The sequence below is a fragment of the Ochotona princeps genome, chromosome 25 (assembly GCF_030435755.1).
Source record: "Ochotona princeps isolate mOchPri1 chromosome 25, mOchPri1.hap1, whole genome shotgun sequence".
NCBI lineage: Eukaryota > Metazoa > Chordata > Mammalia > Lagomorpha > Ochotonidae > Ochotona > Ochotona princeps.
This window is the reverse complement of record NC_080856.1, coordinates 20,488,030-20,501,720: the sequence shown is the minus strand read 5'-3', so window position 1 is coordinate 20,501,720 and position 13,691 is coordinate 20,488,030. Positions and strand designations below refer to the sequence as shown.

At 47.9% G+C, this 13,691-nt stretch overlaps 1 protein-coding gene across 1 annotated transcript in view; it reads left to right on the top strand.

Annotated features, from left to right (window-relative positions):
• Positions 1-13,691, top strand: part of TBXAS1 (thromboxane A synthase 1) — a 157,728-nt gene that overhangs the window by 114,047 nt on the left and 29,990 nt on the right. Inside the window, exon 9 of the mRNA XM_004594473.3 lies at positions 255-569. Coding sequence (XP_004594530.2) covers positions 255-569 — 315 coding nt within the window. The remainder of the gene's footprint in view (positions 1-254; positions 570-13,691) is intronic.

Here is a 13,691-nt window from a genome sequence, read left to right as displayed (position 1 = left end):
ACTCTGCACCCGCATGGGAGACCCAGAAGAGGCTCCTGGCTCCTGGCTTTGGATTGGCTCAGCTCTAGCCATTGTGGCCTCTTGGGGAGAGAATCAGCAGATGGAAGATCTTCTCTGTCTCTCCTCTTTGAATATCTGATTTTCCAATAAAAATAAATAAATCTTGAAAAAACTAGAAACTAAAAACCAACAACAACAACAACAGAAAACTTCACCTCTCTAAGCCCAAATGTGCATCTCTTGTTTGTCCCTAGAGGCGGGGAGACTTCCTCCAGCTGATCCTGGAGGCCCAACATTCTGCTAGCTCTGCGAATGTGGAGAACTTTGACATGGTCAGCCAAGTCCTCTCCTCCACCAAGTGCCCCAGAGCTCCCTCCCAGCTGCACCCACCCAGAGCCTTGTCCAGGCCCTTGACTGAAGATGAGATTGTGGGCCAGGCCTTTATCTTCCTCATCGCTGGCTACGAGATCATCACCAACACGCTCTCTTTTGCCACCTACCTGCTGGCCACCAACCCTGACTGCCAAGACAAGCTTCTGCGAGAGGTGGACCTTTTCATGGAGAAGCACGTGAGTATGTGTGTCCGTGTGTCAGCCACAGCACATGGGACTCTGGGTTCACGGAAGGGAAACTTACTCTTGAAAACTTACCCACAGTCGTAGTATAAGCTTGTAAGGTACAATGGCGAGATTGCTTCTCTCTCTCTCTCTCTTAAGAAGTAAACTATGGGCTCAGAAAAAGACAAATTGGGCACAAGCCTTCACTACCTGGGGCAGTCCCAGGAACTACATCTGGCTTAAGGAAAGAGGCAGAGTCTGTGGACATTGGCTGGGAAGGGACAGAAGAGCCATCCCTGTGGAGAGGCAGGGATGAGCCAAATAAAATAGAGCCAAGAGCTGGAGCTGCACATAGGTACCGTGCAAGCTGCCCTGGCAAGGAAGATTGGCTGAGCCGGGGATGAGGCCCACTCAGGGAAGCAGGAACTATGGGGCCATCAGTGCCAAGTGCAGGTCCTGGTTGATCCTTCTAGATAAGGTCCTTCCCAGAGGACTTGCAATCTGGGCTGGATGGGTATGTGTGTGTTGCTTTGAACTATGAGTTGTTTTGGAGGATCCTTGTTCAATTCTGGGCTGTAAAGGCAAGTTCACCATAACAGAATCCTCTCTGGGCCTTTCAGGTGGAATTAGTGTTACATTCGCAGCTTTGGCAGGTCGCCTGTTTGTTATTGGAACTACTAGAAAAGTTTTTGATACTATGAGCTGAAAGCTACTTGCCAGAAAATTCCATTTCCCCATCCTGCTGAAATAGTCGAAGCCAGACACGTCTTTCTTCTCTGTCGCACTTTTTAACTACTTGAAAATTGCACTAACCATTTTACAGCCTCAGCTTGTGGTTCAATGTGAGTTTGTGGTCGACTTCAAGTTCTGTGTTGTTATGACAATCGCCGAGCCAGGTCCCTTGCACCCTTTGCTGATACAATTGATTGTTTGAGCCTAGATGCAGGGGTATCTGTTTATCTTTATTACTGTTTAAGTCAGTCAAAATAATTTTGAATCTTGATTCTGCCACCTGTCATATTAGCAGCTCCCCCAGCTTTGTGTCATCTGAGACTTGCCAAGTATGTCTCCTGTTTTACTCAAGTCATTGATAAAATGTTGAACAGGACAGGGCTTCCCTCTAAATTGACATTGAACTATTAATCAATATACTTTGAGCATGGAGTCTCAATGAACCATGAACCCAAATAGCCACACCACCTATCTTTTCTAGCCTCATAGGTCACTGCTTGTGGTTTGTTTTTATATTGGAGTGGAGGTTGGAACCACAAATCACTGGGGTACATGTATGTAAGAGAAATGGGGGAACTGGCTTCATTTGGTTGTAAGTAACAAAACTCCAACCCATATGGCTTTAAGAAAAAAAATCACAAATAAAAAACCATCAATTCACATTCAGTATTACAAATAGCAGCTCAGGCACAAACACGAGGCAAATCTAGGCCTCCTGCTTTCTGTCCTAGCTGTGTGTCCTTATGCCAGCCCCATTCCCAGGCCCATGATAGCCCTGTAGCCTTCCCAGAAAGTCTGGGACTATACACTTCTGGGTGACTCACCCATGGAGGAGGGTGTGGCCGTGTTCTAAACCCCCTCAGTAAGCATCATAAGAATCACTCTAATTGAAAAGCTTGGGGCACTGCCTGCTCTTAGGGAGGGAACTGGCGACCTTTGGGCTGATACCAGTCAGAGCCAGGAGTCAATTGTAGTCAAGTCACATGATTTGGGAGGGTGATTTCTCAAGGGAGGTGCAGGGTGCTAGCTCAGGAGGGCAGTAGAGGGAAGTTCAGCTCCCTAGTCTCAAATAAGCCAGAGTAGAGTGCAGGTGAGTGCCTGGGAGGCATCGGGGTATGGTCAGCAAGAGGCTGGGGGAGGAGCCCTAGGCTCTGAGAGAAGTAAGTCAAGTGGCTCAGTTTCAGGGGCTGTAATTGCCAACCGAAAAACACTTGGGTCTCTTCCACAGCACCTCCCTTCCAAGTGCAACACTTCAGGGCAATAGAAAGCAACCAATAACCCAGCTAGCATGGTTGGTGTCATTTAGAAAGTTACAGGGCTCTGGAAGTCAGTCCCACAAGCCATGTCCTCCACCACACCTGGTCATATTCATCCACCAGGAGGACACAGTGACTTTCCATTCAAGGCCCTCACGCACACGGCCCCTTACCCCCCCCCCCACCTGATTGTGATGCTAACCCCAGCCTTCTCTCCCATTCACTGATTGATTCCCCCAATGCCTGCAACAACTCTCAGTTGGGATAAACTGAGAGTAAGGAACTCAACCCAAGTCTCCCTTGAACGTGGTAGGAGGCCCATCATAGAAGCCGTCATGCCTGCTTCCCAGGGATTGCACTGGCAGGAAGCTGGAGCTCAGAACCACAGCATCCAACCCCTGGAGCCCATCACAGGACTCAAGCATCTTGTCCCTAGGCACTGTTTTTTTTAATGTATTTTTAATTGTATTTTGAATTTTAAATTATGTGGTACAATTTTGTATAGGCTGGGATTCCCCCTCAAACTCCTACCCCCGACAGATTTCCCCATTTTACTACATTGGTGTAATCCTTCATAGGGAATCATAATTCTATCAGTCTCTTATCTAAGTGCACCCCAACATTGTTTGCACAGACAATCTCAGACAGTCCAGCATCCCACTGTCTACACATGTCCAACAGCTTCATTGGGAATCCATCTTTCGTCTGGAAGCAGGGATGCATGTTCTATTATTCCCCCACATCTGTATATGATAGACCCCAGTACTCCATCACTTTACATTTCCATAATCCAGAAGCCATAAAACAAGGTCAAAAACTGGTATGAGTTAGAACAGCCACAACAACAACATCAACAACAAATTATAGCACCATGAAAAAACGCGCCACTGAGTAACCAACACATGAGTGATAAAAAGGAAACGCAAAAGTCTTTGGGGGAAAATTATGCCACCATGTAATCTATGAGCCTGGGCACTGGTTTGAGCTCTGGGTTTCTTCCCCATGAGCTGTTTCCTTCTACAGCAATGTCCCATGAGGATTTAATGAGAACTACAACTCTCCACCAAGAAGACAAGAGGAAGTGTGCATGGTGTTGGTCAGGACCCTTGCTGAGGACAGGGACCTTAGAACTGCAAACCCCAAAGAGTTCGGCTTGGGGCAGGGGCCCTCTCTCTGGACCCAGGCTGTTGCTCTTGCTGACCCTCAGCTCCAGGAGCATCTCTCCTTACGGTCTTCCGGCAGCAGTGTAACCAGTATTTTGAGCAGTGTGAGCCAAGTGAGGTGTAACAGCAAATGGCCTGGTGTTGTCCCCAATGATTTCTTTTAAATGTGCTCTAAACAGATGTAGGAACTCTTCAGAGACTTGGGACATGCTCTCTGTGCAGTGCCCTGCCAGGCAGCTCCCACAGCCAGCCCCTGCCTCTGGGTCCTTGGTTCTGGAATCTCCTTGTGGTAGTCAACTATCTTGAGCAAGTTACTAACAAATGGCTTGAGCATCAATGACTTCCATGTTGTCCACAGGATCCATGGAAGACACACGTGTTGGCCACACCAGTGGGGCCTGCTCATTCACTGTCCCCAATCCCCCAACTGCCATCTCTCTCCAAATATTTTCCCTTGGCTCAGATAGAGAGCAAATTCGCAATCCTGCTGTGTAAGTGGACAATCACAGAGAATAGAAGGTGAGGCTCAGGAGCTGCCCCATCTCTGTGAGTGGCTCTGTGGGGACACCCTGTACGTGCGTTGGAGTGGGAAGCATAATGTTCCTTGGGGGGATGGTGCTTGCGCTGACAAGTTTTCTTCAAACCCGTGTTATTTCTTCAGAGGCTAAAGATGGAATAGTAGAGAACAGGTTGAAGTCCCTCATGGAGAAGTAAGAGTTTCTTTCCTGGAAATCTCACCAAGATCTCACCATATCTCAAACATGCACCTGCTCGCCAGGCAGTCACAGAGCAGAGGGAATGGGCTGCTCTGATTGGCTTGGACCTTAGCTGACCCCGATAACCTCCAAAGGCCTTGTTTGTAAATGCCCTCAGTGTACAAATTTGAGGATGTTTGCAACACATGAATTCTGGGGGACAAACATCCAGGGCCCCAGTATCTTGGACCACTCTATTTCCATTGGTGTTGCATTGGTCTGTAGAAGAGAAGGTGCATTCATTAAATCCAATAGCAGAGGAGTAGGGAAAGGTTTGTACTGTTCGTACCATCTGTAAAATTAAATACACACATGCACACGCACACCAGCTTTTTAATAAGACCTTTGTCTTCCGGGTACTTCATTGTATTCTCCAATATATGACTTTGAAAAAAATGAGTGGAAAAAAGACCAACTACTTTCCATCTAAATTGTTTTTGCCATAGCTTTAGCATTCTATGTTGAAATTATTGACTTTTGATCTGGCCTAACCATTCTCTTTTCTTCCCTTTGGTGCTGGACTGTGCCAGCCAAAATTTATGACCCATTTTCCTTCTGCTTAATTGTTGTTATAAATCTGCTGTGCAAAACCCAGTTGTAAATTTATCACAAACTGGATCAGATTGATTAACGACTTCTCTTTAGGATAATTTGAACACAGTTATGCCTTAGAAGGCAGGCCAAATTTTTAAAAACTTCTCTTGAAGAGCTGCTTTGTAGCCATTATAAATATCTAATTAAAATACAACTTACTCTCTCTTTTTCTCTTAAGGATAAAAGAACATTCCATGCTGGTTATTTCAGCTGATTAGCTCATGCTGCTAATGTGAGCAAGGGTGGGGATTTGTTCTTTAAAGCAGCTAGAGAAGCTCAGAGGAAAAAAACACGTTCTGTGGCTGCAAGAAAAAAAAAATAAAAGCCATTTTACCCCCAGCCAGCTATTTCATAAATACATGTTCTTTGTTGCAGGGGGAGGCCTGGGTGGAAAATATATGAATAGCTTAACCAAATTCATCCTCACTCTGGGGAAAAAAGAAAATTCTCTCATTTGGGATCCCACACAGGGTCAGTCCGACACAGGGAGTGGGCAGAGCCAACGTTGAAATCAAGTAAAACACTAAACATGGGCTCTGCCCCCTAGGGAGGGCAGGTTTCCTCCCCTTTGCCCACGGCTGCCAGGGCCACAGGTGGCTGCTAGCCCAGTGCCCCCCACCAGCTCCTTCGCTCGAACTTTGTGGGATCCTGCCCTTTGTTACACACGCCATACAGGAACATCAGAAGGCAAGCAGCCAGGCCTGGGAGAGAGTTGACAACAGAACAATTCACAGCCCAACTTTAAATATCAGCCAAGGGAAGGAGGGAAGGAGCAAGGTGACAGCAGAGGCAGGAGGCCGAGGGATCCTCATAGCAGTTGCTGGGATGAAAGGCACATGTCTACTTCCCTAGATTGGATGCTTGCCAAGAAAAGGGCAGGAAGTGGGTATGTCTCCAAGGTGCTTCCACTGAAGCTCCTGACCCTTCTGTGGAAACAGGGCTGATTTTGTTTTAGCCAGTGACCAGGCATCATGGAGCCATGAGAGGAGGGACAGTTAGGAAATCCACACAGATAAAAGACTTTCCAGAATCTTCCTGTAGCTCACACGTCCATTCTCCCCTCCCCTGCTAAGTTTTCTGGTAAACTTAGTCCTAGGACTGCTGACAGCACTACCTTTGGGAAACGGAGTGCACGTGTGTGTGTGTGTGTGTGTGTGTGTGTGTGTGTGCGTGTGTATGCGTGTGTGTGTGTGCTGTTTTGTTCTCCTAGAAAATGCCTTATAACTGAATATGGCATGTGAGAAACTATCACCTGTACAGTCTTTGGGTCCAAGCAAATTTGTATTCCAGATCAGAAGGGATGCCTGACTCCCCTGTGAATTGTAATGTGCACGGTTTATGAAGTTAAACATTTAGAAATCTGTCTCTAAAATTTAAATATTTAGATTGGCTCTCCAGGACACAAAGAGCAATGCCTGTGTCTCACTCATTTCATTTGGGTTTTTATTTTTTTTTTCCTTTTAGTAGCATAAGTTGTTTTTCAAAGCCTCTTTTCTCGAATGTTCCCTATAGGAAGAATGTAATTAAACTCCACTGGCCTCCCCCCGCTGGGACCAAGCTGAGACCAGAGCTGTAGGGTGCATAAAGCAGACACCCTGTAAAAAGAATCCTTATTACAGAGATGAGAAGAGAATCAACTTCCCTCTGGTTATGAACAAGAAGATTTAGAAAGCCACCCAGGCTCTTTCTGTGAAGGGCTTAGATTCCAAGACGTTTTAATTAGTAATTCAAGACTGGAAGGGAGAAGATAAACTCCTCACCTCCTTAGCGACAGGCCAGAACTTCAACTTGATGTGCAACTGGCTTGAGTGGCCGAGAAGGAGGATGGCGAGAGGGGTCCTTTTTAAGAAGAGCAACATTTCTCAAGAGAAGAGCGCAGCCAGGAGTCTTGTCTTGTCCTGTTCTTGGGGATGCCCTCCTTAGAGCCCCTCCTCTCTCTGAGACACTTGGCTGGTGCCAGGATGAAGAAGCTGTGCCGAGGGTCTCCCCGTCACACACAGCCCACCACACTGACAGGGCTTGCAGCTGAAGGAGCGTGCTGCTCTAGCAAGCAGGAGCCCCAAGACCATGCCCCTCCCACCTGTGGCTGACAAAGCACACCAGGCATTGAGCTCACTGGCAGCATGGCATAGAGGGTTGACACAACATCCTTGTTCCTCAGCTTTCCTGTCTGGAAAATGGGGATAGGAATCCTACAGAGCTCATGGGGCTACCGCAAGGAAGGAGTTAATACATGCACAATGTTCGGGACAATGTTGGCTTCATACACACATTAGCCACTGCCATCCCCTTTCTTGCCTCAGTTTCCTTATCTGTAAAAAGGAAGACATTTGGAGTACACCTCTTCTCTGCCAGCCATGATGGGGAGGAGGAGAGGGAAGAGAGCAGTTGGATGTTTCTATGCCAAAATGTAAACCAGGCAGTTGTCACGGAAAGCCAACTTGGTCCCTAAGGCCTTGAGAATGTGGGCATTATTGCCATCTCCATTTCATTGGCAGAGAAAGTGGTCTTATTAGTCAGGGGTCACCTAAGGAGCAGAGCCCCCGGGAGGGAGAGAGAGGCTGATTTTAAGGAATTGGCTCACATGGTTGTGCAGGACTGATCGGCACGTAGGCAGGCAGCTCAGACCGGATCAGAGGCTGCTATGTGAAGAATTGCTTCTTGTCCAGGAAAGCCAAGCTTTGCTCTTGAGGCCTTCGCCTGAGTGGGCGAGGCTCGCAGCTCTATAGAGGGTACCTCCATTACAAAGGCCGCCTGACTGTAGACGTCAGCCCCACCTGGCAGAGCACAGCAATGCCAAGATGGTTGGAAGCAACATAGACAACTGGAGAAGACAAGATAACACACCAGGAAGATAACACACCTTTTCCTGGCCTAGCTCGGAGGGGCCCTGTCATCTCTTGGTGACTTGATTTGTGTTATTTTCCACATGTTGCTATTATCTGGGGAGTCCATTGTCCTGTAACTGCTTCTCCAGGCTGTGCTGTCCCTGCCTGACAGGGCCGGTCAGTGGGCGCCCCACATTTCCACACAGGCCTTCAGGGTAGGGGGTTTGAAGCTGAGTGTGAGCTACAGAAGAGGGAATAGTGAACCAGTAGATGGAGGATCTTTCTCTTTGTCTCTCCTCTCTGTATATCTGCCTTTCCAATGAAAATGAATACATCTTTTTTTTAATGAATAAATCTTTTTAAAAAGTGAGAACATGCAACAGTGTAGCCAGGCCCATGAGAAATAAAGGCCACATTAGCTTCAGGGGAAAACCCTGTTTTCTTAAACATTAAAAGGAGATTGAGACTCAGAGAGAAAGTGGCCAGCTCAGTGCAGACACTGAGTTTAGCCTGGATCCTAGATCCGACAGCACCAAGGTTCGCTGTCTTAGGGATGACATGGTTTAGGGTAGATGGCTGCCTGGGAGCAGGTACTTAGGCCATACATCAGGGAACCCATTTAGACACAATCAGGGCTAAGATTTGGTCTTCTGCTGGGTTAACCCGGCCTTTGGACCCTGTTGGGAAATTCCCCACATCATCTTCTCCCCACTTCCTGTTGGCTGTCACCAAGTCCATAAGGACATTAGAGAGTCAATCACTTCATTTACTCGGCTCTTTGTTTAAAACAATTAAGGAACCCTAATAAGTCAGGAAATCCTCATAAGTAATATTGAGCATAAAAATACATTAACTGACTTCAATCATCTACCAACAGATCAAACAACACAAAAAAGAAAGGGGGAGAAGACCTAGGCCAAGAGGCACACTGTGGCTTTTGTACTTAACATTCGACAAACTGACATTCCCCTTGCCTGCCCTTGGATGCCTGAAAGCAAAATTCTACTGATGCTCCCATGTAACTCTGGGTTTTTTCCTGTGTCAAATCCACCATATCAGAAATTCTTCTTTACATCCTGTCCTCTTGAGGTGCAGGCAGTTTCTTCCCTTGGGAATAATTCGTATGTCCAATCTGTCATTTATCACTGTGTCTTTCTTCATAAAGCCTGTGGGTGTTCTTTCCAGGCCATATTGAGATTTCCGGTGACACAGGCCACCATTTAGCAAACTCAAGTCCTGTCTGTGGCTGGCATCTAAACAGCGCTCTGCTACTTCCCACACTGGCCTTTCTTCTCAAGTTCTGCACCCAGAGGAGGGGATGGAAACATCTCCGGAACCTCCAAATCTTATTTCCTGTGTCGAATTTCAAAGCTTCTGCAGAGACCAGGCAGAGGCAGGTTTCTTCTGATTAATTCATTCCTTAGCAAGGGATGCCCTACAGCAGGAAGTGGAGCCTACGTGGCCCTCAGCCTCGCAGGTGCTGCTGGGACACACATTTCCAGAAACCAATACCGCTCTGTTGTCCACATCTGGTCCCTCCCTCTTGCTGCAGAACTGTGACCAAGACAGCCACAGATACTGCCTGTTGGACTTGATCTCCCTCGGCCTTTACAGGAACCCACCACCTCCCTCCTTCTTCTTCCCTGCCCTATCTTCCTCTGCCTGGCCCTATCTTCCTCTCCCTCCTCCTCTCTCCTCTGCTTGTTGACTCACTGTGGGCACCCAAAATGCAGAGTCCTCAGGTGCCCAGTGCTGGTGGAATGAAGGAAGTAAAGTGAAAGTGGAAAGAAACCCAGAGATCTCACTGTTTGCTGCAGCTTCCTGATTCCCAACCAGCCCGCGTCCCAAGCCCAGCCTGACAGTCTTCAAAGATGCCCTGGGGCCAGTAGCCTTCCTGCTCCTGCAAGCTGCAGGTTAGGGTGTTGCTAGACCACAACGGCCGGTGCTGTGCCGATCCAAAGCCAGGAGCCTGGAACCTCCTCTAGGTCTCCCACGCGGGTGCAGGGTCCCAAGGCTTTGGGTTGTCCTCAACTGCTTTCCCAGGCCACAAGCAGGGAGCTGGATGGGAAGTGGAGCTGCCGGGATTAGAACTGGTACCCATATGGGATGCTAGCGCGTTCAGGACGAGGACTTTAGCCGCTAGGCCACGGCGCCGGGCCCAGTCCTCAATCTTAACATGAAAGCTAACACAAAAATGCCACTTATCAGGAGCCTCCCAGAGGTTGAGAGTCATTAGTGAGAACTTGAACCCATCAGCCTGCACACTGGCTGGCTTGGAGCACATCTGTGAGTGTCCCGGATGCTCAAGCAGCTGCTGGTGGGCAGTAATCATGCTGCCTACCAAGAGGGAGGGAACACTGGCCAGGCCTCGTCCCTCTGTGTGTGATCCCTGCAAAACGGGACAACTCCAAGAGGAGAGAAAGAAGCCCCACTGACTTGTCCAGTCAAGCCCACCTTCATGCTCCCGCTGCTAGACAGGGCCACTGTCTCCTACTATTTTAATGCCAAACTGTGTTTCTCCTAAAAGGCATTAAAATGGAAGGAAAGCAACCGCTGGCCACTCTTGGGAATTGTTCTTGAGGATTCTCAGCAGAGCAGAAGTAACTCAGTGCGTCACTTGCACAGGCCCTCACTCTGTACCTTGGCAGTCGTAGCCCAGGTAGCCAAGGCAACCGGGCCACGGAAATGCAGAGCCAAACTCTTATCAAAAGATGCCATTTTTTTCCCTGCTAAATGTCATATATACAATTTTTATTGGAGCGTGATGACAGAGAATAACTTAACATAAATTTGCATAATACAATACAGCTGTTAATTTATGGTCATATTAAGATACCAAGTTTTAGAGTTTGAGGCATTTAGAAGTCTTCATCTTCTGAAACTTTCCCTCCTGTTGGCTGTTTGTTTATTACATAGTGTTGTCCAAGAAAACAGACATCTGGTTCAATCTGAATTGCAGAGAACAATGAACTTTTTAGTGTAAGTATGTATCATACAATATTTGGGACATATTTATACTAAATATTACTGTGTACCTAAAATTCACATCTAACTGAGCATTTACTTTTTCTTTTTTAATCAAAAGATAAAGTTCTCCCATCCACTGATTCACTCCCCAAACACTTGCCATAGCTAGGGCTGGACCAAGCTGAAGCTGGGAGTCTGGGTCTCCTATGTGGATGATAGAGATCCAGGTCTTTGGAGCATCACCTACTGATTCCCAGGGTACACACTGACAGGGAGCAAATTAAGACCTGGGACATGGGTGAGGCACTCCAGTATGGGAAAGCAGGTGAAGCTTAACGTTATACCTAATGCATGTTATTACTAACCATTTCCTATTTTCCCAGATTTCCAAGCATCACATCATGTCTGATCTTTACTATAGTTTTTAAAGATTTATTTATTTTATCGGAAAATCTGATTTATAGACAGAAGGAGAGACAAAGAGAAAGATCTTTCATCTGCTGGTTCACTCCCCAAATGGCCGCAACGGCCAGAGCTGAGTTGATCAGGAGCCAGGAGCCTCTTCTGGTTCTCCCATGCAGGTACAGGGTCCCAAGGCCCTGGACTGTCTCCCGCTGCTTTCCCAGACCACAAGCAGAAAACTGGATGGGAAGTGGAGCAGTCAGAATACAAACTGGTGTCCATATGGGATCCCAGTGCTTAACGGGGAAGGATGAACCAATCAAGCCATTGTGCCAGGCCCCTGATCCTAACTTTTTGGATATATATTTCTTTTTATTTGAAAGGCAAAGTGACAGAGAGAAAGTTCTTCCATCTACTGGTTCACTCCCCAGATGGTCACAACAGCTGGAACTGAACTGATCCAAAGCCAGTGTGTGCCACAGTTCACCTGGCTTCAGGATCCAATGTCAGGGCTTCTGCTCCATGTTTGACGAGCTTGTTGGTTTACCCAGTTTACGCAGAGACTTGCCTCTCTTCTGATCTCTAGGAGTATTCTTTCCACTAGGAGTATTCAGTGCCAGCAGCTACTGAGCAAATGTTCTCTCTTTTCCCTTGAAGATTCATTCATTTATCTATAAGGCACAGAAAAAGGAGAGGGAAGAGAGACGTGTGTGTGTGTGTGTGTGTGTGTGTGTGTGTGTGTTGAGAGAGAGAAAGATTGTCCATTGTTGGGTCACTCATCAAACAGTTGCAACAACCAGGGCTGGGCCAGTACAAAGCCAGGAACCAGGAACTCCAAACAGGTCTCCCACAGGTGTGGCAGGGACCTGAGCACTTGGGCCATCATCTCTGCTTTCTCAGGTTTGATGCTAAAGTCTGAGAGCTGGATCAGAAACAGAATGACCTGGACTTGAGCCAGCACTTTGATGTAGATGTGGGTGTCCTGGATCAGAGCTTGACCCTCTGCACCATAACACCAAACTCATGAAACTGGCTCTCTTCAACCTGTGGGACCTGGCATGGAGGAACCTGCAAAGAACGTCATTTGGGATCTGCAGTCCTTTGATCAATTTCATCTCTCCTGGCCTGAGGTAAGCTGGGCTGGTGGCTGAGTGCACAGGCCCCGGAGTGCAGCTCCCTGCCTCGCCCGGGGCTGTGACCTGCAACACACACACTCTGTGCCACCGTCCCTTCAGAGGGCACGGGTGCTTTTTTTAAGGTTCAGGCCTGAGTGAACAGGGTAAATGGGTACAGTGCTCAGCACGGAGCTCGGCTCCACCTGACTTTTGGATTTAAATCCTCTTGGGAGCCATGTGTCTTAGTACAATGGATGGGCTGCACAAGCAAGGCACTAGCATCTGGTGTGGCCCCTTCTGTCATGGTCTGGCTGAGGGCACTGAAGGTGAGGCAGAGCCAGGATAAAGCTACTGCTGCCCGCGAGGGCCTCCCATCAAAGCCTAACCACTTCCTGCAATCTATAGGCACCAGTGACAAATAACCTTCAATATTAAGTCCCCAACACATGAGTTCCAGGGAGCACTTCCAAACCATAGCATCTTGGACACATGTCCCCTGGCTCTATCCTGGTCCTGTGTTGTACCTCTGCCCCAGCCAAGGCCTCAGCATTTGCATTCCACCTGCCTCAGGCACTAGGCTCCCTCCAGGCCCCTCCTGTGTCACTCCCTTCTTTATAGCTCTGAATTTTCCCCACACTTCTGCCCCTCCAAGGAAACTGTCATACTCCCAGGGACCAGCAACACAATGATGGAGCTGCCAGGGCCTGTCAGCCCATAAGGATTTCAGAGATCATTGGTGGATCCTTGCAACCAAGGTCCAAGTGCCCTCTTGCATGTCCTGCTCCCCCTACCCACACCCCTACCCATTACGCCAGGAATAAGCGCTCTTCTCTTCCTGGGTGAGGCTGCGCCATCCCTTGGGCATGTTCAGATTACACCAATCTCTTTCCTTAATCATCCTCTGGCTTCCATCCATGGAACAACCCTCTGAACTGCTGCACACTTCTGAGTAGCTGCAACTCATCAAGTTTCTTGCCCACCCACAAGCCCCTCCAGACTGGCTATGTCCCTCTGCAGGGCAAAGACCCCACGTCGACTGATGGTGTGGAGCAGACCTTGGCAACTGCTGCCATGTTTGTTCTCATGAGCCAGGGTGGCCCTGTTAATAAGTTATCATCCTGGAGTTTACCTACATCTGTCTCAGTGTAATGTAACCCTTTAGGGTGGTAAGCTCCTGTAAGTTTATAATACCCTGGATGGAAATGGTTCTCCCCTTATGTACTCGAAAAAATTAACTCCTTCAAGTCTTGAGGAGTTTGCAGAACTACGTCCTCTTCTACCTTCCTCAACACTTCTGCCCACTTAGCACTGTGCCTGTACCA